The sequence below is a fragment of the Dermacentor variabilis genome, chromosome 8 (genome assembly GCF_050947875.1).
Source record: "Dermacentor variabilis isolate Ectoservices chromosome 8, ASM5094787v1, whole genome shotgun sequence".
In the NCBI taxonomy this organism is placed as follows: domain Eukaryota; kingdom Metazoa; phylum Arthropoda; class Arachnida; order Ixodida; family Ixodidae; genus Dermacentor; species Dermacentor variabilis.
Genome location: NC_134575.1, coordinates 16,498,472 through 16,524,133, shown reverse-complemented (window position 1 = coordinate 16,524,133; position 25,662 = coordinate 16,498,472). Strand labels below are relative to the sequence as shown.

The 25,662-nt window shown below is 45.9% G+C and overlaps 2 protein-coding genes across 4 annotated transcripts; one reads left to right on the top strand and one right to left on the bottom strand.

The window, feature by feature from the left end:
* The first annotated feature begins 3,810 nt into the window (after positions 1-3,810).
* On the top strand, positions 3,811-5,438 carry LOC142590841 (uncharacterized). The gene is made up of 4 exons (XM_075703245.1): positions 3,811-4,121; positions 4,247-4,382; positions 4,467-4,703; positions 5,373-5,438. Exons 1-4 carry the CDS (start codon positions 3,871-3,873, stop codon positions 5,436-5,438), a joined length of 690 nt encoding a protein of 229 aa, XP_075559360.1. The 5' UTR covers positions 3,811-3,870.
* A 1,336-nt stretch (positions 5,439-6,774) lies between these two features.
* On the bottom strand, positions 6,775-25,427 carry LOC142589708 (uncharacterized). Of its 3 annotated transcripts, none has more exons than XR_012829914.1 (3): positions 25,289-25,427; positions 19,935-20,499; positions 6,775-9,229 (listed from the first exon to the last, which is right to left on the bottom strand). XR_012829914.1 is itself a non-coding variant. In XM_075701257.1 (2 exons), exon 2 carries the CDS (start codon positions 8,172-8,174, stop codon positions 7,686-7,688), a length of 489 nt encoding a protein of 162 aa, XP_075557372.1. In that variant the 5' UTR covers positions 8,175-9,229; positions 25,289-25,425; the 3' UTR covers positions 6,791-7,685. The 3 variants fall into 3 exon arrangements, 1 of the variants encoding a protein (XP_075557372.1); XR_012829915.1 differs by having other exon boundaries at positions 6,777-9,229; positions 20,064-20,499; XM_075701257.1 differs by lacking the exon at positions 19,935-20,499 and having other exon boundaries at positions 6,791-9,229; positions 25,289-25,425.
* Positions 25,428-25,662: the final 235 nt, after the last annotated feature.

Sequence of the window (25,662 nt, the reverse complement as noted above, 5' to 3'; positions counted from 1 at the left end):
TGCACATCGGCGAACGTTAGAGTTACTGTATATGCTACCGTAGGTAGCAGAGTTGCGCGTAGGTCCGCCATCTTGCCTGAGAAGCAACCAAGTCTATGCGGCGAAGCCGCACTCCGTTTTTGCAGGCGATATGCCTAGCGTATCGTCGATCGACCTTGGGCGCTTTTGCATCGCTGTGCACCGCTTTTCCGCCTAATCGCAAACAAAGCGCATCGAAACAGCTGACTGGATTAGATTGTGAAGAAAAAGGCGCTGCCCTTTTTTAGCGCGCGGCGTAAGATGCAGCGCGTATATTAGTTTTTTTTTTTTTGGAGTTGCATTCACCTGTGCACTTTCTCCGCCCTAATAACGTATGGGCACTCGCGTATCTAGAATAGATTGTGTATTCTATATACGCCGATCAGATGCAGCATTCGTGAACCGCGACGGTAACGATTAGATCGCACCGAATAAACTTAGGGAATATGGTGATGTTATTTTATAGATTCCGGAAATCCTACAAAATTTTCGTGCGAAAAAGCTACTTCACAAGGTAGTATAAGGTTCGAAATAAGATAGCGTATTAAAACTGGACAAACTTTAGTAACTGAGGTAAACAATTAGATACTTTAATGACTTTCCTTCGCTTGAATACTGCTTGGCACTCAGGTTTTGTTTCAACAGAGATAAATACGCTACTAAGAGCAGAGCAGTGCTCGTTTAGCATGTAAACAGTAACAAAAAGCACCGAGCCGCAACTACCTTTTTTTTTGGCAATAAAATCACAATGCGAATTTCAAAGAAAAAAACAAACACTAGTATATGCGCGTGCAAATATTTTGATATAGTGAGCTTTATCAAGTGGCGCTCTTTTAGAAAGGGAACTGTACTAAATATAATGAGGCTCATACTTGCTTATGTGCCATAGCTCTCAACATGTAGCCAGTCTAAAATATTACTGGTGAATCAATGACGAACCATTGCTATTTCGACTCTGGTACCCCATTAGATCTTGTGTAGGAACATATACATCTACCAGCAAGCAATGGATATCAGCTACACCTGCAAGTGTGATTTCATTATGTGCCTTTTCACTGCAGGGATTCCAAAAGTAGCCTTCTGTGGGAGTGTAGCGAAAGTTTTTCTCACAGGATTGACATAGCTACATTAAAGGGAATAATTCAAAACACAGTTAGGCCCTTATCGTATGTTAAATGACGACATTCATTCCTCTTGCATCCTGCTTCACATAAGCTGTAGTAGATTAAATATATTTACTTAGTAGTAACCTCTTTCATATTCAGAAACAACCCAAGCAGTGCACAATCATGAAAATGTGAGCTGGCTTTTTTACGACACTTCTGTGAAAGCAGTGTGGTGCATCACACGCAGAAAACTGGTAATTCCAGCTAAATCTTCTGTATAACTCTACGTGCTTCCATTATTTAAAAAAATCCAGACTTGCAGTAGCTTTTAATATTCCAGCTGTGAATTCTTTTAGCACAGCCCAAAAAGCACGTAGCTGTTAGTCAAGCAATTTCATCTCATACATACTTGACGCAATAGGCAGTTGGCTGAAAATTTGTTTGTTCAGGTGTCTTTACCTGAACACCCTTCACTAGTTTTACAAAAGAAGAAAAACAATTACTGCAGTAAGGTGTCACGAGGCAGGCCGACGAAACAAACGTGAGATGCGCTGCGCACGTTGCGTTGTTGCTACGCAGCTAGCACGCACGTGGAGAGCGAACGGCAACATCGGCCGGATTGGATTTGAATTTGACTGGCGATAACTTGTGTCAATCCAGTTCGCTGCAGCGGCGGCGTCGGGAAATACAAAAATTGGCCCGAACATCTGCTTCTCCGCAATGCACGGTTGCTTGGCTACCACGTGATGACGCTCTGCCAATAGAGGCGCTAGCGGCGTGATAAAACAGACGCGCAACTCTGCTACCTGCGGTAGCACATACAGTAACTCTAGCGAACGTGAGCGAACGTAAGGCGCACGTTTCCAAGGGAGAGCCGGCCGTCCATGTGGTCCATGCGCCGGGAAGCAAATGTTGAGAAGTAGCGTGGTTCCTGTTTCACGTACGTTTTTATTTTATCGTCCAGCTGTTTGGTTACGCGTTTCTAACGTGGAGTCATTAGATGCGTCACGGCATACGCAATGCCAAAGAACTGTTGTGTGCCGCGATGCAAATCCAATGCTGCGAGGAACTCCGACCTTTCTTATCACGAGCTGCCGGCGAAGGAACAACTCCGGGATGTCTGGCTGCGGCATATTTCGCGACAAGGCAACCACAAAGGTAGCCAGTGGGTGTAGAACTCCAGGGCCGTCGTTTGTTCGCTTCACTTCAAGGAGGACGACTACAAGGAAGGATTAAAACGTAAGGTGCTGCGGCCGACAGCCGTGCCGACTCAATTTCCGTCGTACCCTGTATACATGCTGCCCGCGGCTTCGAAGAAACGCCGACCAGTAGTACGTGTCGCACCTGCCACTGTCATAACTAAAGTAGGCGACTCATTGCAGGAGTCTGTGCAGGATCTGAAAACGAAGCGTCCCGCCGCTCTGATGCGGACTTAGGTAAAATTGAAGGCGACGTCGAGCTCCGCGCAACGCCGCCGCATGCGGACGAGGTCGCTGGTCCGGAAAACTGCTTGGCCACAGGATGCAGCTTGCAAAGCGGTGTGAAAGCGCAAGAATGCCAGACTACGTTCTGTTTGACAAGCTTTATGGCAAATACCAAGAGAAACGCGCACCGCCTGCAAATGCAAGCTAGCAGACTCAACGAGCGACTACAAAAGCTGCAAAAAAAATGCGACGACGTTCAGGAGAAGCTAAAGCTATACGAAGGGGACCAGGCGGTGCAGGCTATAACGAAGATAAGAAAAGCAGCAGCGGAGGGCGACAAAACTGCCGAGTTTCTCGTTGAACAAGTTGAAAATTTTAGTAAGGTCAGACCAACATGGCAAGAGAATACAGTTCGAGAATGTGTGCTGTGGAAGGCAACGTCTCGTAAAGGGTACGAACACGTGAGAGCGAGAAAGCTTCTCAGGCTGCCTTGCCGATCTACGCTGCAGAAATTTGTTGGGTCATCTACAGGAGAGACCGGAATAACTAGCCTCATCCGCGAACGTCTCCAAGTGGAAAGGCGTAGTTTACTCTCAGAAAAAGAGCCGTACTGCAGCCTCATAGTTGACGAAATGTCAATACAGCAGAAAGTTACTTATGATCGACAAGTGGATAGAATTTTTGGGCTCGTCGATGTACAGTGCCAGGCGCGAGAACCTGCTGTTGTGGTAGCCAACAGGCTTCTTTGCTTTGTTTTGCGTGGACTCTCAACAGTATATGTGATTCCAGTAGGTTATTTTTTTACGAGAAATTTGAAGCACGATAAGCTCCTTCTCCTGACGCGCAGTGTCATCAAGGCAGTTGAAGAAATAGGATTTCGAATTGTCCGCATTGTCACTGACAACCACCAAACCAACACAGCCATGTTCCGGAACTTGTCCGATGACAACACACTCCAGCATGTCGTCCCACATCCAGAGCGCGAAGGCGAGCCTCTATTTTTGTCATTTGACCCCAGCCGCCTGATCAAAAACTTAAGGACGAACTTGCTGGAAAGAGAAATGTCCGACGGTATCGAGCCAATCAAAGGAGGCGTTTTCCTGAAGACACTTTACAACATCCAGAGAGATATGCTTGTTAAGCCAGTGCGACTGTTGAGCCGAGCTCACGTTGAACCCAGCAATCTTGAAAAGATGAAGGTCTGTCGCGCGACATTGGTTTTCTCGCCTACGGTAATCGCCATCTTCGAGTACCTTCAAAAAAATCCTCGATCACATGAGAAGGCTGCGCAATTTCAGGATTGTCGGTCAACTATCACATTCATGAAATATGTTGGGTTGTGGTATGACCTCCATGACATTTCTGGTTGGAAATCGAGGGAAAGGCCATTCGTCAAAACTGAGGATGATAGGTTGGCTTGGCTTGAAGTTGACTTCATCAGTTACCTCGAAAATGTGAGACGTGAAAGCATGAAAGCCCGTATGCAGTCGCTTACAAAGGAGACCTACGAGGCTACCGTAATGACAACTAGATCAACGGTTGCCGTCGTTGAGTACATGCTGACCGACCTGGGGTAAGCACAAATTTTGCGAAAATTTGCCTGCTAATTTCACGTTCTGATTATAGCTTGGCTAATGTGATGCGTGACTTCAAGGTGTTAACCATACTTGTTTTTGTTTGGCTTCTAAAACACTGCAGCTTCAAGTACGTACTGACCCGTGGGCTCAACAGCGATCCAGTAGAGTCTGTGTTCAGCTGCTTCCGCCAATTCAATGGCGGTAATGACCGAGTTGATGCAAGAGCAGCAGTCTTCACAGCAGAGAAGTTGCTGAAGGTTCGGCTGCTGTTTGCTTCTTGAAGTGTCTAGTGTTTTGGTTTTTGCAAAAGTGGCAATCGCCAACCATGTTCTGGGGCACAGGTCGGGATTTTACAGGCTGCCAGCACTGGAAACGCGCCATCAAGTTCAGAGTGCAAGACAGCGCTGAAAGGTTGGAACCACGACGGTGACCGAGAAGACCCAGCTATACCGGAGGCAGCCTTGGCAGTGTTGTGGAAGTTGCAGCATGTGATGAAGCACGACGAGGTCCCTCCACACCTTGAGTTCGCACCGCTCACATACATGGCGGGGTACCTGGCTTTCGTCTGTGAGCAGAAGGTGAGCTCTATTTTTTTAAATGACCATGCCTACTCTATGATTAGCCATTTGAATATTGGTCAAGTTGAAGAAAATTGACGCAATTAGTGAAATCTGAATCTGTGAAATTATACAGGTGGCGTGCCGTGAATGCAAGGTGCGACTACAAGGAAGTGCTTCACGGGCTGGAGCGTATCACTTCACATTCAGTCTTGACCAAGGTGGACTGAGCTACCCGCGGCCTGAAGTCGTCTGGTTATGCAAGCTGCTGTGTACTTTCGTCGAATTAGCTCTGCAGTCTGTTGAAGTTTATCGCTGTGGGAAACTGTGCCAGCTCCTCTCATGTGCTGTGCTCCCACACCTCACGGTTTGCCCGCTCATGTGGTGTGCAAAGTGTACGGACCATGATCACTGTCGAGAGCTTTGCGAGATATTTCTAAAAAAGTTCCTGAGACCCCTCCTGGCGAACTGGGCTGGTGACCTTACCAGCTCTTTGGACAGTGTGCTCAGGCTTTCAAGAAAGCCTCTTTCCCGCAAGGTCCTGCGTTTGTAGAGAAGACTGCAAACCTTGAACAGTAGGGTTCAAATAAAACAAATTTGCATTCTGTGAGTCATGCGTCATCTTAAACGAAGCCCTATTTTTTTTAAACCTGTGCTCAGAATCAACAAAAACCGTGTTTTGCACGTCAGCACCACTCTATATCTTTAGTTCCATATCTGAAGCTGCGCTTCCTTCACGACACAGAAAGCAACTGAAGATACTCGTAAATCCACATCATTGAGGAAGTCATCGGTGTAAACACACACGAATAGAGCACTTGAAGTGACTCTGCGGTACCTGCCTGTCTTCATTTTTCTCGTACTGTCTTTATTTCTGCTTCGTTTTCCCTTGCCGAATATCGCGCCTGCCACCCTCTCGCGCGCAATCGACACATCTCGACGCCGGGTCGCATGCCGGCGCGCATTGCCTAACCCCAAGCAAATAACTGCGTTTTCACATGTAAGCCCTGGAACCACTACACCCTTCCCAAACAGTTCTCAATCACTGGTGGATCTTCCCGAGTCTCTAAGGTGCGTTTCTGTAAGCGCATGCACACCTGTTAGTTGTCAATTTAACTGTTGCTCCTCAATCTCTAACCACTTTTCGTTTCATCTGCCGCCGTGCATAGTTATGTAGCCTTTTGCACGACGATACTTTTTCTATTGTTGACGGTGATGCTAGTCTAAGGTTCCACCTTCTTCATTGCTACCTAACCTGGCCTCCCGAGTCCCCGTGGGCCCCCCTCATTCGCCGATGTGCAGCGCCACTACCGGCGCGGCGGAGAGAACAAGAACTATCGCAATCACCGGCGGAGAGGCGCGTTCGGCAGGCCGCACCTTGTTTCCATTGAGCGGCCGTGGTTGTACAATGTCGGGGGGGGGGGGGGAGGCAGGTGGGGAGGAAGACATTCGATTTTAGTATTTTGCTTTCTTTTTCACCCTTAGAGACCAAAGCCACAGAAGAATAAACTTTATGAAAAACCAAGAAGATGCGCATATTGTCGGTGTAGCGGCCGCATCTGATAACGGAAGGTGTGCGAACGCGAAGCCACCTGCGGAGAGTTAACCAGTGAAGCAAAAGTTACCCCATGTAAACTGTACGCACCATCCTTTTGTTTGTTCAAGTCTACGCAAACGTTTTCTTTTTCTCAAGCCACTCCGACAACGTGCTCCATAATCACGAACGCTGATCTCTAAAGCAGCACGCCTTGCAACGCTGCTTATCCGTCCCTGGGTTTGTCGGGAAAAACACAGCGACAGATAACCATGTGCAAGACGCGCAAACCGTCCGTCGTTCGTCTTCACCCCGACACTCGAACACGTAACTTACCAATGCACGCACCGTCCGGCAGACGCTGTCTTGCCGATACTTAACGACACACTCAATAATTGGTTGCGGGACGCGTGACTCTCCAAGCGGAACTTGGGGCCCTCGACCAGGCCCCGCGGGCCGCGATTGCCAGTGGGGCTCTGGACGAGGGGCTACACCCGCAGTAACCTAGTACAGTCTTTATTGAAATAAACTTGTTTCTCTCTCTCTCTTGCACTGGTTATGAAACATGCAGCAAGGACAACCTTCCTTCTTTTGCGCCAAAGTGGGCATTCATGCCATCTCGAGCAAGTTTTACAAGTACACAAACGCATGTTGAGACTTCATTGAAGGCACACTTTTTATTTTGTTCTGCTGTATTTGAAATGAGTATTACCCCTAGCACCAACACAAACTCAATCGGCGACGTTGATGCTGCAACCTCTGGCAATGGTGCACGGCACAATGCCCGCACGACCGGATGAACTGCATGGTGGGGCTCTCTTGGAGCACATTTCTGCGTTCTACGATGACACAACTTTCAAGCGCAACGACGCCAGGCACAAATAAGCGAGGACTCAGGGAGATCTCTGACAGCGGGGCTTGTATAGTTCACAACGTTCTGTAACGTTAAGCAATCGAGACGATAATGATAGGAGCTAGTCGAAGCACTGCTCGTGTGGTACTCCCAGCATTTAAAAGTCCAGTACGGTTTGATTGGTTAACTTAGTCAGTGATTCACTGCTGGGCATTAAGCTCCTAAATCAACGCGTCACCAATGAGAGGCGCGATAATGAAGGACATCGGATTGACTTCCACTGCTTGACGTTCTTGAATGTGCACGCATGGCACGGTGGCCGAATGTTTTTAGACTTCACCACCACACGAATTTGGTCACCGTGGCCAGGAATTGACCCTGCCATTTCTCAGTCTCATCGGGGGCAGAGTGCCGTGGCCATGCCATGTTGTAGGGATAGACACGATCCTCAGGATACCTTTACACGCACTGGGAGTTCCTCATGAACCCTTGGTCTGTAGATTAATCGAAAGAGTTCCGGTAGCGCGGACATTGGCCTACACAATTGGGACAAAGCGAGCACGAGCTTTTCAAACGCAAAAACGCGCGGAAATTTTTTGACAGGCTACACCAAGCCTCACACATGACTGTCCCGAAGGCGGTTAACACTTCCGGCGACTACGTCCGGTGCACACGGCACCGTGGGCTCAGTCGCGACTACTGTCCTGAAACCATTCGTCGTGCGCACCGCCACCAACGGCATGTCTCGGGGATCGAGTTGGTCGCTGTTCACTCTGTCATACTTCCACGGCGCAGTGTCTTCCACTGCCGCCTGGCACTTAAGCCGGCGGCTCGTCTGGTAGAGGAAGAGGAACGCCACGAAGACGACGACGCCCACGGGCGCCATTACGTAGCCCACCAGGGTCACAACCAGGAACCGATACGAGAGGCCGAGACAGACGCAGAAGAAGCCTACAGAAGACATGAGGATGCCGGTGCTAGCCAACCAGCACTCCATGCGGGTCGTTGACGTCATGTCTCGTTCGTCGGCCGGGAAGAAGGTGACCGTTGTTGTCTCTGTTGCGGAAGGTGCTTGGAGGGTACTGCCGGCAGTTGTTGTTGCCATGACGATGGTTGCTTCTTAACGGCTCTAGGACGCGTGCTTGTGGTTTTTAACTTACTCCGACGACTTACAAGCGCGGGATGGTGGCTCTTGCTGGAGCTTTCTCCGGGTTGTAATTGGCAGGAGCAGCAGTGGCGTCGGTTTCGTATTCGTTCCTGGAGAGATTTTCACCGTCGATTTAGTCCCTGTTAACGTGCTGCTGGTTGGCCACAGGTACACATGAATATGAGTATTGCAGTAATACGCCAATGTTTACACGTATATGAATAATGGTAGTTTTGGTGGAGCCAAGCGGACTTCAACGATGACGGACTATTGAGTAATGATTTAAAAAGGCTCCACTGGTTTGGACTGGCTCCACAAGTTCTCTTTAGATGAAGTGAACTTCAAATATGGTTCACCGGCTTGTAACATGCAGAGTGGTCGGAAGGTATGACAGAGCTCGACCTATCTAAATATGCACATTCTCGTCCGTAAATTTATGGAAACATCTTCCCTTGACATGAAGTTCTTGTTTCCTGCAGCACGTTTTTTTCTCCCTGTCCAGTTCCGTATCACTCGCACTCAGGCGACTTGCAGACCTACCGTGGTCTCGAAGTCTGTTGGCCTCACGGATGCCCAGTGAAGTCCAGTACTATTAATCCGAAGTGACTCTCACCGGAAGACTATCGGCGGGTGGGCTTGAGTATGCATATACACTTGCGACTTTCACTACTACACCAAGTTTGAGTCAAGCACGCAGATAGCCTCTGTCTTTTCCCTGGTCTGTTTGGACTCTCCGTGAAGGTGCAAGGCGTGAACTGTCCTGAGCAGCTTTGCTGCCGTTCTGCACGAATGCTGGGTGATCGCTATCTTTTCGCTGGATTTGCACTAACGACGGCTCGAACGCGCCAGCTTTCGAGCGTGAGTTGTTTTCACCCTTCCTGACAATGGCTACCTTTATCTGTCAACGACTTTGCATATGCTGCCTCCGCACTTCTTGGCACAGTCCGGACGCTGGCACCATGATGTCTGTTCTGCGATGTCGATCATGGGAGGCCCGCACAAAAGACTGCGCGCTGCGTAGAACAAAGATAACAGTCAAACTCTGTCAGAATATTCTGGTCTTCGTCATTTAGTACAATTGGCCGCTTTGGTTATGGCTGTAAGCAATACAATTCGGCTGGCCGGGAAAGAAAAAAAACATTAATAAGAGGCTAGCTTAAGGAGACGCTATCGAGCACAACACCAAATAAGGTGAATGTACACTCCGAGGAACCGACGACGCCATATGGTGAGGATGAAGACGATGTACGATGTTTGCCGAAGGAGGAATTGTGGCGATAGGTGTACCGAAAGAGAGAAGTACGACACCTTAATTACATTATGACTGCATACAATTTGCGCCACAGTGGGACATTCTGAAGGATCGACGAAGAAGGAACGCCTACCCAGTGACACAACCCAGTAAACAATTCTTAAGAATTGACCAACAATGAGCACACGCCCAGAGGCACTACTCGGTAACCGACTCTGGAGAGAGAAAACATTTCCTCCTATTGAGGTGGGGCGTGTTCCTCGCCTTCCACTCTGGAGGATTGACCAAGAATAAACACATTCCCAGAAGCACTGCCCAGTAATATAGTAATGGGTAATTTGGGTAATGGGTGACTTGGGTAATTGGTAATGGTAATTCGGGCTACCCAGAAATGGGTAGCTCAAAGATAACAAATAGGAAAAAAAATTTCAGAGTGAAAAGGAGTTTTTCTTGTAAACTCTATTTTCTTTCATTGCATGTAAGGGATGTTAATTATTCAATAAAATTAAGGCTAATCTTTTAAACTTTGCGGACCCTTCCGAACTTTCCCGCCAGCAGCACCCGGCAGCGCTGCTGGCCGGGTGCTGCTGCTGCTATTTTGTCGAGTAGCTCACACTTAAAAAAATTGAATTAGAGGCCCTAATGCATGCTGGGATCAAACCTCACCCACAGCATAACAGCCCCTTACTGAATATACTTTCCGTGTCCTTTATTGCTTGTACAACTTGAGTGCAATACACTCGCAATGACAGTGATATTTCCGTTCAGGTGGCTTTCCTCTAAACACACACATTCGCACCAATAAAGACTTCTATACTATCAAGCCACAATCGGACGTATAGTTCCATCATGCTAACACAAACTAGGCCTTTCATATGATCCCCGCGTGCTGATTATGATCATGAGTTCCATGCTAAGACACCAACAACGCGGGATTGACCACAAAGGGAGCGGTACGTTGAAGTAAGAAGCAATGCAGAGCTAGAAGCCAATGAAAGAATCGTCACATCACGTAGCACCGTAGCGCGTGCGTATGAGTGCGGATGCGAGCGCGCCGGTTTTTCTTTACGCTAAAGACGAAGGTATGAAATGGGGCACCGTTGCAGCATTTCTTCAGCCGCTGCATTAAAGGTTGGCTTCACATAGGTTTCAAAATGTGTGTTGTAATATATATATATATATATATATATATATATATATATATATATATATATATATATATATATATATATATTATTTTGAGTGCCAGTACGTCCGTGGGATATGCCAGGGAACTTAAAGCGTCAATGTATTAGTGATAGCTATGGCACAAAATAGCTTCTTAAAACCTACTGGGTTCAGTCGTCGGCTTAATTGTAATTAAATGTAGTTCTTGACCCACGAACAATAACTACACATGAGTACATGCTGTAAAGATAACGAGGGCGTGATGCGGCAACTTCAGGTCACTGTCTCCGTTCAGCTTTCGTTTTTTTACAGATTTTTCTTTTTTGCTTATAAGGTGCCCTGTAAGAATGACCGCTTTGCTACTGCAGAAACATAAGTTAGATGCGAACACGGCTTAGTTTAACATTCACATATAGCGTCCCTTTACCGAATGCTTGGAGCCACAATCGCAATCTTGCTAACACCGATTGTATCGGTCCTTGTATCGGTCCGGTGTGTGTCGGTCCTTATATATCTCCACAACAGTTGAAATTGCCTTCGAAACCCGATGGTGCTTACACTAATGGGCTCTTTTCGCGTCAACAAAATAGCCACTGACCTGTTGCACTGAAGATCGGAAAAGGAGCGAGCGAAATCCTCTAATGAAAAATGTAGATGTTTTCAGCGCTGCTGCGAACGTATCTAAGCGTGTATCGCAACTTAGGCATAAATGGGGCAGCGCCGTTGCACCGTTGCAAATACGTACTGGCATACTAATAAAAATGCCGCCACCACTCATGTTACTACAGCCCTGTCTCCGCTGTCTCACTACAATCGCATCTGACAGAGCGCCCCACAGCTGTTCATTTTTTCTCTCATTCTGCCAAGCTCGCTTGTTTTGCTAGTGCTAACGGGCTGCGGCGCTGAAACCGCGGGAAAGCAGAACGCAGTTACCGATATTTGGGGCCTAGATTCGAACTCGCGAGCTGCCCCCGTAACCCTGTCGGCATCTGCGGAGTCTTCCGCGTGGTTTTCATGGTTTCGCCCGTCGCTGGTCTGTCAGCATTTCGTATGTTTTTCGTGTGTCTGGAAATTTTTCTGACCCTGGTCTGTCAACAATTTATCTGTTTTGTTTCACCTGTCTGAAGATTTCATCTGTCGCAAGTAAATACTGGGGAAACCGAAAGAAGGATATTGATTATGTAGAGGCATATTTACTTTCTCTCTAGCTGTTTTCAGGACTCCACCATGATACAAGTCACCGAAGCGGTTCGGAAACGTTCTGTTCGTTTCATTTACCCGTCACCAGGCTGCTAGCAGCGTGAGGACATCATAGAAAGTAAGAGAAAGTCATAGAAATGAAAGCGACCCTCAATACCTCATCTTTGGGTACTTGCATGCAGAGAGCAGTCACGGTCTCTTTTCCATGGAGGTCTTTCTTTATTATCACCCGGGCCATTGGTTTTCACATATACAAGACTTTTCGTGCATACCTATTTCTATCTCCTATATTTGCGCATAGACCAGTAACACAGAAACTACAGCGGGGTTGCGAGAGGAAGATATGCAAATAAAGAAAAAAACAAACGTTGAACAGTAACTAGAGTAGACAAGTCAAGTAACGTCATATGCAAATAAAGAAAAAACAAACGTTGAACAGTAACTAGAGTAGAGAAATCAAGTAATGTCACTCACTGGCCATGAAATCAGTAACCTCACTAAAAAATTGCAAATGGCACTAAAGGAACGCCTATGCTTATCAGGGCAACACAGCCGTCCAATAACTTTATTTACGGTGAGAGGGCACCTGTCCAGACATGTTTGAACACGCCATCGAATTCGTTGCTGGTCATATTGAGGGAATTTTATATTAATACGCTCAACTGAAGCGTCGGGATTGTAACAGAAACAACAATCTGGAGACGTTCTTCCTATGATGTAGCACAATAAATGAGGCGTGCAGGAGATGTCCAAACGTAGACAATGGAGGATCACGTGGGGCGTGCTGTCAGCAACGGTTGTAGGAGAACCGCATGAATGGGGCAATCTTACGCAGGAAATTAATAATGCCGGCTATTCTTCAGCATAGAGGAAAAGAATGACTTGTATATAAAGGCATAAATCATGAAATATATCTCTCCATGGAGGCCAACAAACTGTCATAAACACAAATTCGCACAGAAGGTAGAAAGGAAGCAATAAAAAAGAGATTGTTCGTACTTAGATGCTATAAATCATTTCCTATTGCGCGGCCCTAAAATTGCCGATTGTAATAATTCTGGGTTCGTATATTGGTGTGTTAAAAAATAATTTTAATATAGTTAAACACTAAATTATATAGTTTTACATGCCAAAAAACTACTTTCTGATTATGAAGCGCGCCGTAGTGGAGGACCACCTGGAGTTTTTTAACGTGCTCCTATCGAATCCCGGCCGCCGTGGCCGGGATTCGATCCCGCGACCTCGTGCTCATCAGCCCAACACCATTGCCACTGAGCAACCACGGCGGGTTTTAAAATAGTTGTTGGCGGGCTCTGAAACGATGGATTCCAGTTGCTTCCCTCTCGCTTAGTAGCGCCTTCGCAAGTCATATGTTTAAGATTCGCTGCACACCAATACGACAGACAACGTAAAATTACGCATATAATACGTAGATATTTCCCCATTATTAACGTCCTAAATTTCCGCCTTGTACTGTGCATGGGCTCAAACCAATATTTCTGTCAGAAATTGGGTTCAAAGTTTTGGTTCCGCTGTTGCTGCATGGCTACCATCCACGTGAACTAGTGAAGTGGTCATTAACAGCCTCGCTGTGCAAATGGACTTCGGACGCTGGGGCAAGTATCCTGGAGGATTTTTCGTGAAACGCTGTTCGGGAGCGTGGCATTTAGAATGCGCTCGATAGCTCAGAAGATTACTGCTCCCCGGGAAGAGTGGCCGTACAGGGAATTGTCCGAAGACAGCGTAGCCGAAGACGACGATGACTGAAGCGCGAAGGCTGATAAAAAAAATACTGTGCGTTTGCTTTACCCGTATTATAAGCGGATGGAATTTTCTTTCCTCTTTGCGCTATATGGGCATCCGTATTCTATGCTGGTCCTTACGGTAATGTTGCATATGTCGGATGGAGGGAGGATCGTGCAAATAATTTGATACGAAATATTGTTTCAACTCCCTCCGCGTTATCAGATCGATTGCATCGTGTGGTCCTTAATATAGAAAAGCCATGATTAGAAGCTGGCACCACCCAGCACTGCGGCTTGATGGCCACGGTACTCTCCTGATGAGCACGAAGTCGCAGGTTCGGTTGCCAGCAGCGGCGGCCACATTTTAATGTGACTCGCATGAAGTTGCTTTAGGTGCAGTATAATATATACGCAACCTCACGACGATGCCGACGCCGACGGCAAGAATTCGCTTGGAGTGTCCATATAATTGTTATCGTAATTTAAGATATTTCCTGGTGGTCAAAGCCCTCCACTACAGGTCACTTCGAGATCAGTAAAACAAAATTGCTGGAGTAGCAATGTCCCGAAATTAAAACCAGAACGGCGCCCTGTAAGAAAGGGCACGATAAAACATTAGCTTATTAGCGCAGAACAAGAATAGGTTTCCGCACGCTTTCCACGAGTTCAAAGTGGCTAGCTTCGCTGTGCAGATATTGGTCGACGTGTGTCCTTGTGCCACTGGTTTTAAGAAGAAACGTGAGCGTATTGGCAAATTGTATTGGAGAGTACGTCATCAAGAGTCAGCCAAAGATAATACCTTCGTCGGGAACAACCAACCTTTATTTTCTGATTAGGTTAGCATATACATTACCGCCGCAAAATCACTTGACCTACAAGCGAGTGTACTCCAGCCGATAAGGCTCTTACTTCAGAGGTGAAGTATGGGCAAGAGTAGGCTTTACCTCTGTTGGCAAGAAGCCGCGGGAGCTTCCACTCACAAAATTCTACTTTAGAACTGCGGCTCACACTTTCGATTTAAAAAAAAACGAAAGAACGGCTCGCAAGCCCTTTTCCGAAGGCAGCTGCTTGTCCCATACATAAAGCAAAAATGGAAATTATTTAAGCTAGCGCTATTTACGCACGAGATGTTAAAACAAAAGATTTGGTGCTGCTGATGCCAGGGCACGACAGATGCAAACGTATCATAAAGCGTGTGAAGAACGCCAATATCCTGAACAATGAGAAAGCGAAGGTTTCTGCGGATAACGCGCTATGTCATATATTAATATCTACGCCTTAATCTAGGCCTACCAGTTTCGGGGGTATCGATTTGAGCGCGCGTCCACTGCACAGGCCAGCGGCCTGGCTAAGTCGATCGCTGCAAAGGGACAGCGCGTGTCACCCAAATGAGAAAGTGTCCTCAATAATTCGACCAGAAATGTAGCTCCTAGCACCATATTTTTTCAACGTTTCTTTATTTCCCAACTCTACATTTTTAGCATGTCACTCGTGCGAGAGACATGCGTTATCTGCAGAAAACTTCACTTTCTCATTGTTCACAATAGTGGCATTCTTCTCAGGCTTTAGGATATGTTTGTGCCTGCCATGCCCGGGCATTAGAAGCACCCAATATTTTGTTTTAACGTCCCATGCGTAAATAGCACTAGTTTCAATAATTTCGATTTTTTTTATGTATGGGACAAGCTGCTGCCTTCGAAAAAGCAGTTGTCAGCTGTTCCTTCGTTTCTTTTTTAAAATCGAAAGTGTGAGCCGCATGCAGTTCTAAAGTGGAATTTAGAATTCTAGAGTAGAAGCTCCCGCAGCTTTTTGCCAACAGAGGTAAAGCCAACACTTGCGCATACTTCACTTCTGAAATAAGAGCCTTATCGGCTGGAGTACACTCGCATTTGGATCAAGTGATTTTGCCGCGTTAATACAACCATGCTAACCATGCTAACCATGCTAACCATGCAACCATGCAACCATGCAAGTCAATAACGAAGAGCGATAATAACTAAACGTAAAAGGAATATGAACAAACCGCAGCCCACATTCACAAAAAAAGTATTACGCTAGAAATGGTAAAGGAACGCGAAAGACTCGGACGAAGGAAACACGAAAGGCACACACTGGTCATATGCATTATATTAAGTGCTTCTGGTCCACCCCCAACCCCCACACCCCACTTTGGTCAACTTCAGTTACTCAGTTACAACTATTCGTAAGAACAGACGGCAGACGATCATGATCGATGCTGGACTCCGTATTAGCGAAAGCGGCCAGCCAACGGCAAATAGATCATACGAAAAAAAAAATATCGGCAGAACCCATCTCACGATCAACGTTGACGTTATTGCTATTCGCACTGAAGCGTGTAGCGAAGCACCGCATTGCCACCACCGAAAGGCGTCATGTACGGGTGTCTGCTGCAGCCGAGCTCCCCTCTCGTGCATTGATAAATATTATGATGATGACGGCGATGATGGTTTATTAGCACCCCCTTCGAAATGGAGCGTCGATAAATAGCCACATGGATGGATGGATGGATGGATGGATGGATGGATGGATGTTATGAACGTCCCCTTTCGAACAGGGCGGTGGGTTGCGCCACCAATCTCTTGCTATCATACTGCCTAATGTCCTACCCAGGGTAAAAAAGAAAAAAAAGAGAAAACCTATGAACTCCCACAAACAAATTTTCTTATCCCCTATTGCGAACTGTGATTTTGTACGTCTCCGTTTTTTGTAGTTTCCGTACTTTTCTTCCACCTATCCCCCAATCTCCTCTTACTAATGCGTATTGCGGACATGTTTACTTTTCCACTGCTCTCGCTGAACCGAAGGGCTTCAAGGAGGCCAGTGGTACCTAAATCGACCGCTGGGAAAACTTCTTCATATTCTAATAAAGCATGTTCCATCGTTTTCCTAGCTTTACCACAGCAAGTGCATGCTTCTTCTTCCTTCTTTAATCTCGCTTTATAAGTGCGTGTTCTAAGGCATCCCGATTTCGCTTAGAAAAGTAACGAGCTTCTTTTTGAGTTATCATAAATTGTTTCTTTCCTGATTTCGATTTTGCCTCTTAAGTAGTTACTTTTGGCAGGTTTCTTTTCCATTGCCGCCACCCATGAGATTATTTCAGCCTCTCTGACTTTCCGCTTGACGTTCTTTGTTGTTGCGTTGCAGATCCTACAGGCCGCATACTTGCTGGTAAGCTTCCTAGTTCTTTTCCTCCACTGTAAATCAATGTTTTTCCTGTACAGATACCTCAACACTCTCCCAACCCATTTACTTTCTTCCATACTCCTCAGTCGTTCTTCATAATCAATTTTACTGCGAGCTTCCCTCACTTCAAAACTAGTCCAGGCCATATCACTCTGCACAGCTTCATTTGTAGTCTTCCCGTGAGCGCCCAATGCGAGGCGACCCACTGACTTTTGGTGCCCGTCGAGTCCTGATTGTACCCCTGATTCATAGCAAACACCGCATTTCCAAAAGTAAGTCCTGGAACCATTACACCTTTCCACATACCTCGGAGGACCTCGTACCTATTGTATCCCCATAGCCTTCTGTGCTTCCCATTATGGCTGCATTTCTCTTCCCCTTTACTGTTATGGTTTTTTCCTGTGTTTCCATATATCCTTTGCCTTCGTTTATCCATATACCAAGGTCTTTATATTCTGTTATCCGAACTATTTCTTGGCCCTGTATCTCCACTGTCTGTTCACTGTTTTCATTGAATATCATAACACCTGATTTTCTAACACTAAATTTCAAACCTAAATTGTTGCCTTCCTGTCCACAGATATTAGCCAGACGTTGCAAATCACTTTGATTGTTAGCTAGCAACACAATGTCGTCCGCATAAAATAAACCTGGGAGTTGCTGCTCTATTACTGTACCCGCCTGTTTGTATGAGAGATTAAACCCAATGTTACTTCCTTCTAGCGCCCTCTCCATCCTCACCATGTACATCATAAACAGCAGCGGGGATAAAGGGCACCCCTGCCTCAGTCCCTTGTTGATATGGACTTTCTCCTGGCTCCTCATCCCTTTCCACTCAACGCAAACGGCATTTTCTAGGTAAATCTCTCTCAAAAGCTGTAGACAATCGTCACCTAAGCTTTGCTCTTCCAGAATATCCCACAAAATGTTGCGGTCTACGTTGTCATAGGCTCGTGTAATGTCCGAAAAGGCCACATATAACCGTCTGCTTTCTACTTTTGATATTTCAATACACTGAGTAAGAGCAAATAAGTTATCATCCAAACGTCTACCTATTCTGAAGCCATTCTGAAGTTCTCCCAAAATGCCATTATTCTCTGCCCATGCTTGCAGCTTCAATTTGATTGCCTGCATTGCTAGCCTGTATATTACCGATGTAAGAACATATCTATGAACATATATATGCCTAAGAACATATCTGCCATTCAAGATCATACTTCTTTATAATTCGCTTTTCTATTCTCATTTAAGTTACTGTTTATTGGTTTGGGGCACAACTACTCAACCTAACTTGCAAAAACTTTTTGTCCTCCAGAAAAATTTGTCAGACTGCTTTATGACTTGGCATATAACAGCCATACACACAGTTTTTTTCTTTAAAAAATAAACATTATACCAGTAAAAAATCTTTATGACTATAAGCTAACACTAGACTTCAAACGCGAAGTACTTGAAAATAGAATGTTTCTACACGACTTATCATCACTAAAGGAGAATATTTCCGCACACATTACCCGTCACAAAGAAAAATGGTATGTTATAACCCCTCGGGATAACTACTCCACAGAAAAACTGTCCTTCACCTGCTCACTCTCCTGAATAATTACAACAAAAGTACTACAGACATCTTACAAATAACTGATGCTGGAATACGGCAACACTATGTATAAAGTATCTAGTCCTTCTCCTTGGATGATTTTTGTGTTCATTCCTAGTGTCCATTTCAGTGCCTATGTATGTTTTCGATGTTGCTTCCTGCAACCTTCTTGTAGAGGGGGCTGCGGGCCCCTGTCAAGCTGCCGTTTGTTCGTGCAGCTTTTACCTGCAGCCTCCTCCATCTTTCTTGATAGGAAATGAACATTATTATTATTATTATTATTATTATTATTATTATTATTATTATTATTATGTCGCCAACTGCCTGGTATTCGTCTATCTTTTAAAGTTTTTTCCACTGCTTTTCCACTGCCTAACTGAAACCTCGTCTAGCCATGTGGCTGTGCGCTTAGGAATTTTGTCTTCGGCTTTCTTCCAGTTGAAATTTGTTAGAACCAGCTCCTTTTGCACCTGGGTTTCTTTCAGGCTTTTTTTTTTCTTCATATGCAAGCTCGGCATCGCCATGGAAAGATTCGGCTGTTATTTTTCGGATGTAAATTATTGCCCCTTCCCCTTCCAGTTAGCCTGGACAGGCTGCGCCATCTAGCGGTGCCACCAAGAAGTGCGCGCGTGGCGAGCGTCTGCAATCACCTGCGCGAGTGAAGCATATTGTGCGCGCTCAGAGGCGGTAACTCCGAATGTCCGCCACCTCGTGTGGGAATGTGAAGGACTCGCGCTTTTCTGAGACATGCACCGGCCTTAACGCGATGACATCGTTTGAGGACTGGATCCGAGCACGAGCTATAGGGTGGAAGAGACACGTCACTCACTGTGAAGCTTCGAGTGCGAAGTTTCTGTAGTGATGCGAAGCAGACTTACTTCCGCTCCTTTTACCCACTTCCCCAAATAGGCCTAGAGTCGTTATTTAAATAAATGACTATTTCTCACTCCGAATGTGTATGACGCGGGTGCTATTACGCCCAGACCCAGAGAAATAAAGAAAGCTGCCTTTTTGAAGAGTGGTACACACCCAGTGGCACGTACACATTGATACAAGGTAGTGTCAAAGAGGTTTAGTGAAGAGCGACACGTATTGAGTGATCCAGGTTAGTGCAACGGCTGGTTCCAAACGCGGTTCCTTCAACACAGCAGTCCCGTGCTAGCCAGTGAGCCAGGTTGGCGGGAAATACGGCTAGAACACAGAGACTAACATGCCAGAAAGTGATTGAACTGTCCGAAGAATGCAAATCGCCTTAAAAGTTATGTTAGTTGCACCTCTCGACCTTCTACTTAACGAGAAACAAGGCAACAGAATCTTGATTTGGGCCAGTTGGTGCTCGCCGGTACTCGTGTTCTTTTATAGCTAAAAACGACGAAACGCAGAAGCGCACCGGCACAAGAAAATAAACGAATAAATAAGAAGACAAACGCGGTTTTCTTTTCGTGCTGTGACTACGTTTCGTCGTATCGGTTCTAAATAACCCGAATCTCTGAAAGCACGAAGGGCAGCCATACGCGCGAGCGCGAAAAAGCATACGAAAACTGATGACTTGCCTCGAGGAAGGAAGGGCGGAAAAGCGCGCTATCAGCGCAAGGTAGGATAAACTGTGCTTCCGGCAACAAAACGTGCTTCGGGAGCCGAGGTGCCCGTGCGAGTCCAGCAGAGAGCTCGCGTATGCTCACCGCGCTCGTGGAGTGCATCTGACAAGCGACGCAGGGGCAACAGCAGCAGCAGCAGCAGCAGCCGTGCAGAAGCGGCAACGGCGTTGTTGGAATAAGGAGTGGCCACAGCTGCGGCGCGTGAACGAGACGGAACGAAGGATACACGGGCCCGCTTCGCTTGCCTGCCCTGTCTGCTCGCTGTCGCCTCGGCGCCGGCGCCGCTTTCTCCGCACGCTCTCCTCGTCCGAGCCTCCGTCTCGGGGTAGTTCAGTGCATCGCGAGCGATCAGCATACGCTGTCTGGGTGCCAACCACGCTGTCCACGTCCAGTGCTCCATTGTTCCCCGGATGGCTCCGTAATATCCGCAGTAATCCGGACATGTGCGTAGATACCCCCCCGAGAGCAGTGTGACAGGGAGCGTCCACATTTGCATCGAAGAACCGATGTCGACTCCATGCTTCAAATAAAGGAAGAAAGGATAAAAGAAAGAAAGAAGTAATGAGGGTCAGAAAAAACAGGAAGGAAAGAAGAAAAGTAGAGAGGAAGGAAGAAACACAGAGCGAAGGTAGGAAAGAGAAAAGGAAGGGAAGAAGAAAAGAAGGACGGAAGAAGGAAGGAGCGAAGCAAAGGAAGAACGGAGGGATGGAAGTAGGAAGGAAGGATTAAAGATATTACTGATTTCTTCAGCTCTGATATCATTTACTGCTAAAGCAGCTGGTATTCACAAAAAGCTCTTACGCTAGAATTGTCCGTAAGAGAAAATTTTAGCCAATCCTGATGTCATACGTATTATTAGCGGTGGCGGCGTGTCGATGGCAAAGGGTACTTACTGAAAGAGAACTTTTTGCGAGTTGGGCCTCATTTCCACGGCAGAATCCGCCACCACCTTGATGATGATAGAACGATGGTAATATGATGAGTGATTCGGTCAATCCTTATGACTATGTATTTACATATAGCCTCCAAATACAGAACTTAAATACTTCCTGCATCTTTGCCAGACACTGGTGGAGGCTCCGACTTCTCACTCAGCTGCTTGTGACGAGGCGCTGTATTACACTGTTAAGCAAACGATATCAAATTTTCTAAATTCGCGAGCTTTCGCTCACCGCTGTGTGCTGAGTGGCTATTGACTTCTGAACACAAGGTCACGGTTTCTTCTCCCAGCCACGATGGCTACATTTCGTTGGGGGAAGTATGCAAATACGCTCGCGTACGTACCGGGTGCTCGTTAGAAGAGCTCAGGCGGCCAAGATTAAATCAGAGCACACATCTACGCCGTCCCTCACAACTTACTGCACAGTTTCTTGGCGTCATACGCCACAATATAAACGTTTATTTATTTATTTATTTATTTATTTATTTATTTATTTATTTATTATACCCTCAGGGCCAAAGGCATTACAGAGGGGAGTGGGTAATATAGGTTACAAAGACAATAAATACAATACAGTGAATTTTGTAAGAACATAATTTCAACATTCTCCAAAACAAACAAAGGTTGTTAGTGCATCACGAAATCATTGATTATCCTCAATGGCTGCAATATCGGGAGGGAGGCGGTTCCATTCGACAGATGTCTGGGGAAGGTATGACTGAAAACAAGCTTTAGTTTTGCACTTTTGGATGCCAACCTTGTGCCGATGATCAGTGAGATGGGAGATGTATTCCGGTGGTGAAATAAGATCGTCATGTAGCGTGACGTGATGATCTCCCTTGTTGAATAGAGTGAGGCGACTGATTTTCCGACGAGATTTTAAAGATGGGAGCGAAAGGTTAGTTTTCATGGCTGTGATACTTGCAGTACGGTTGTAATTTGGAAAAATGAAGCAAACGGAGTTATTTTGCATAAGTTCAAGAGAAGATATAAGATTTTCATGCCCAGGGTCCCATATAGATGACGCGTATTCAAGTTTAGGTCGTATTAGTGATTTATAAAGTAGGAGTTTTAAGGACGAAGGAGCAGCAGAGAAGTTGCGACGTAAATACCCTAACATGCGATTAGCGTTATTGGTAACGTATTCAGTATGGGCATTCCATGTTAAGTTTCGTGATATATGTACGCCTAGATATTTATATGATGCGACGGAGTCAAGAGGAATGCCATTAAGACAATAAGAAGAAGGGGGAGTGTTAGAGCACCGAGAAACACGCATGAACTTAAATTTGTTAATATTTAATTCCATTTTCCAAGTTTTACACCAGTTAGAAACCAAATTAAGATCGGTCTGGAGAGTATTAATGTCGTTAAGGTTACGTATTTCACGGAAAATTACACAGTCGTCAGCAAAAGGGTGGCTGGCAGAAGATAGGGTGGACGGAAGGTCATTAATATAAATTAAAAATAGAAGGAGGACGGATCCTTGTGGTACACCAGATAGCACGTTAGTGAAAACAAATTGCCAGCGGTTGAGAAGGAAAGATTGAATCCATCTAAAGACATGTGGATCAAGATTAAGATGACTTAACTTATAAAGCAACAATTGATGGCATACTTTGTCAGAAGCTTTCGCGAAATCTAAAAAGATGCAATCGGCGCAAGATGACTGGTCAAGAATGGTCAATCAAGATACTTATTAAAAAAACTAACTTAATTCTCTAGATTAGCCAACCTTCACCTTATTTTTAAGGTGAGTTGTCCTTTAAGCGGCATTCACACGGAGAGAAATCCTTCGCTTCGCTTCGGGGTGTGCGCATCACGTGACGAGTGTCACGCCTTTTCGTGGTGGCCAAGAAACTGATGTACACATTAGATAGTTTTGGCTTGTTCGCAAGCTTCTTGTCAGCAGATTCATGACGTTTGCGGATTACAAATCACCGGAGCTGCGGACAACATTGCCAAAATTGGTGGCGGCACCTTGTGACAATTTGTCCAACTACTCTGCGTTGGAAAAAAATATTTGTATTGCCTCAGTGTTATCGTCGAAGGACAATTGCCGACGTGCGGCACGTTAACGATGTCGTTACCAACGCTTTAGACCATCAGTTAACGAGCATATGTAAGCCACTGCAGTATTAGTTTTGCGTGCTGTCTGGTTATGCACTGCGTCACCAGATGTCGCTACCAGCATTCTTGCTGCTTGGTAATCAAGTACAGGGTAATTGAAAGTGTAAATAGACAACCAATAGCCAACATAAAGAAAGTGAGAGCGAGAAGTAGCGAAATGAATGCAAAGAATGGAGACAAAACACCGTGGGGATTTACAAGAATGCGAAGACAGAAATTATAAGGAAAAATATGTACAATAAGACAAAGGGCAGTGCCTTCCTATTTGAGGCTCGAGCTGGTTGCTTAAGGACAAAGCATACCAGAGCAAATATTTGAATCAAGATGAGGCATGTGTATGCTGCAGCCAAATTTCGGAGGCCACTCAGCGCCTAATGGAACGCGAAGGGATTGACCCAGTGAGACCCGAAGGTAACGTACACCTTCCAGAAGCGCTTGGAATTAAAACGGACGGCAGCATCAACCGGTCAGAAGTAGAGATAAGCAAGATATGTTTAGAGTATTGATGGAAAAAAATTCATCGAAGTGATTGACACAACCGGATCCGTTGCAATTATAGGCAGCCGTGCCAGGTTGATGGAGAATTTTTGAGGGAGAGAGAGAGAAAAAAAAAGAAAAATTAAGCAGACGTATACAAAATATGCTAGAATGACGAGCAAGTACAGCATGCCGGATTAACTCAAGCAGGCTACGAAACCATTTGTCCCTCCCCCCCCCCCCCCGCCCCTTTTCAAAAGGGATGCCAATAAATTAGCACCATCGTCATCTGCTCTTCACTTCTGCGGAAACCCAGTGCATTAGTGTTTGCAGATTGCCGAGTTACCGACAACGTTGTCATAATTTTTGAAGCGTGTCGCTAAAGTGAGACAAAAATATTGATAAATTTCCGCTAAACTTTGGTGCAAACTCGCTAAATGTCGCTAAAACTTTTCAGTAAATTTTAAGTAACGTAGGTGTTTTTGAACACTATATTATACACTAGCATGGCGTGAGTCATTTACTGAAACGCCTCAGGTTTGTCTGGGGTCCTTGTGAGTGAAGAATAAATAGTGAATTTACTAGCAGTTTGTAGTGGGCGTTTACTGTACTGTTATACGTTTATAATGCAACAGGCGATGACATCTGAAATTCTGAGTTTGCCTTCAAATTGTCAAGTTCCAAGTGCAGTACGACTCAAAGGAACACAAGCAATTATTTTATTTTCCCAGCGTGAAATTACTACTAGATCCACATTTCTCACGAAAATTTTCTACTTCTCGGCGCACCTGAAGCCATAGCAAGATTCTGCGAGACGCGCCATGTCTCATGTCACACGGTGAAGACATTTACGTGACCATGTTGCTGGTCATGTCCTACGCGTCTGTTCCTCGGTCCAACTGAAGGTTCTTCGCAGTACTGATTTCTTCAAAACACATGCGATAAGAAAGCAGTGTGTTCAGGCTCGAGTGAATGAGCCCAGCCGCTCCTATGTATGCGCCTCTCTAACAGTCAATCTATCTTATTATTCAGCTTCTGCGCTCTAAATCTTATAATAAAAATTGTAAGTGGGCACCAGTTGGGCGTATTTGATGAAAGTGCACAGCCCGGAGCGTTAATAGCCATTCAAATCAGTTTCATAAAGCACAAAACACATATTCACGCAGAAACACCACTGGAGTTGTCTAAGTTTGCGTAAGCATGGTGCCACTTGCTCATCTCCATTCTTCCCGGTGTCATTATCAATCTTATCATACCTGACTCTACGTAAAACTTACAATCAAATGCTGCAGCTGTCATTCCATAGAAATAGTCCTACATAAAAAAAAAATGGGCGTAACGCACCTGCGACGACTATCTAAGTGTGGGAATAGCATTCTTTTTAGACTAAAATGAAACGCAAGAAATTTTGAAGGATTCTTCTTTTCTTCGGAGAGTGCCGTCAAAGAATGCTAGACCCACATTTTTAGGCTTCCCTACCTACGGTATAGGTTCCCGTTTTCAAACTTCACTATCAGCGGGATCGGCCCACATTCTTAGACTGCGCTATCTTCGAGATCGGTGCACAAGGAGGGTTAGATAGATAGCCGCCAGAGAAAACTGGTCCGACAATGCCAAGGATGCTCTTCGCATCCGAAAGTTCACTGCGAAACAAGCCGAGTTAAGCTTCTGCGACTCCACTACTTGCGTGAACCAATTCCTCGCCTAAACATGACATGAAACCGAGTATAGTACATGGAATAGTGAGAAAAACACATCTCACCGAGGAAATCCTGCTTATCGGCTGCGCTGCTTCGTAGCCTGCACGAAAAACGTTGTGTTCGTCGAATGCCCTAGAATCGTCAGCTCACAGCGAGCCCAGCCAAGAAAATGCATAGCTAGGTTTGTCTGTCGGGGCAACGCCGTCATTGCCTTCTTATCAGCGCCAGCTTGTTTGGCGACGGTGTTTGAGTTTGTCGCGCGTAGTCGAACGACGCCGCTGCATCATAGTGTTTGACCTTTCTCCGGTGACAGCAGCGCGTGTGATCGTCACTCAAGATTCGCACATGCCCGTAGCGACCTTACGCGAGTGGAGCCGCTTGAACGATGACGGCATCAGCGGGGTCATCGACCTCTACGGGAGACGCACCCGAGGCT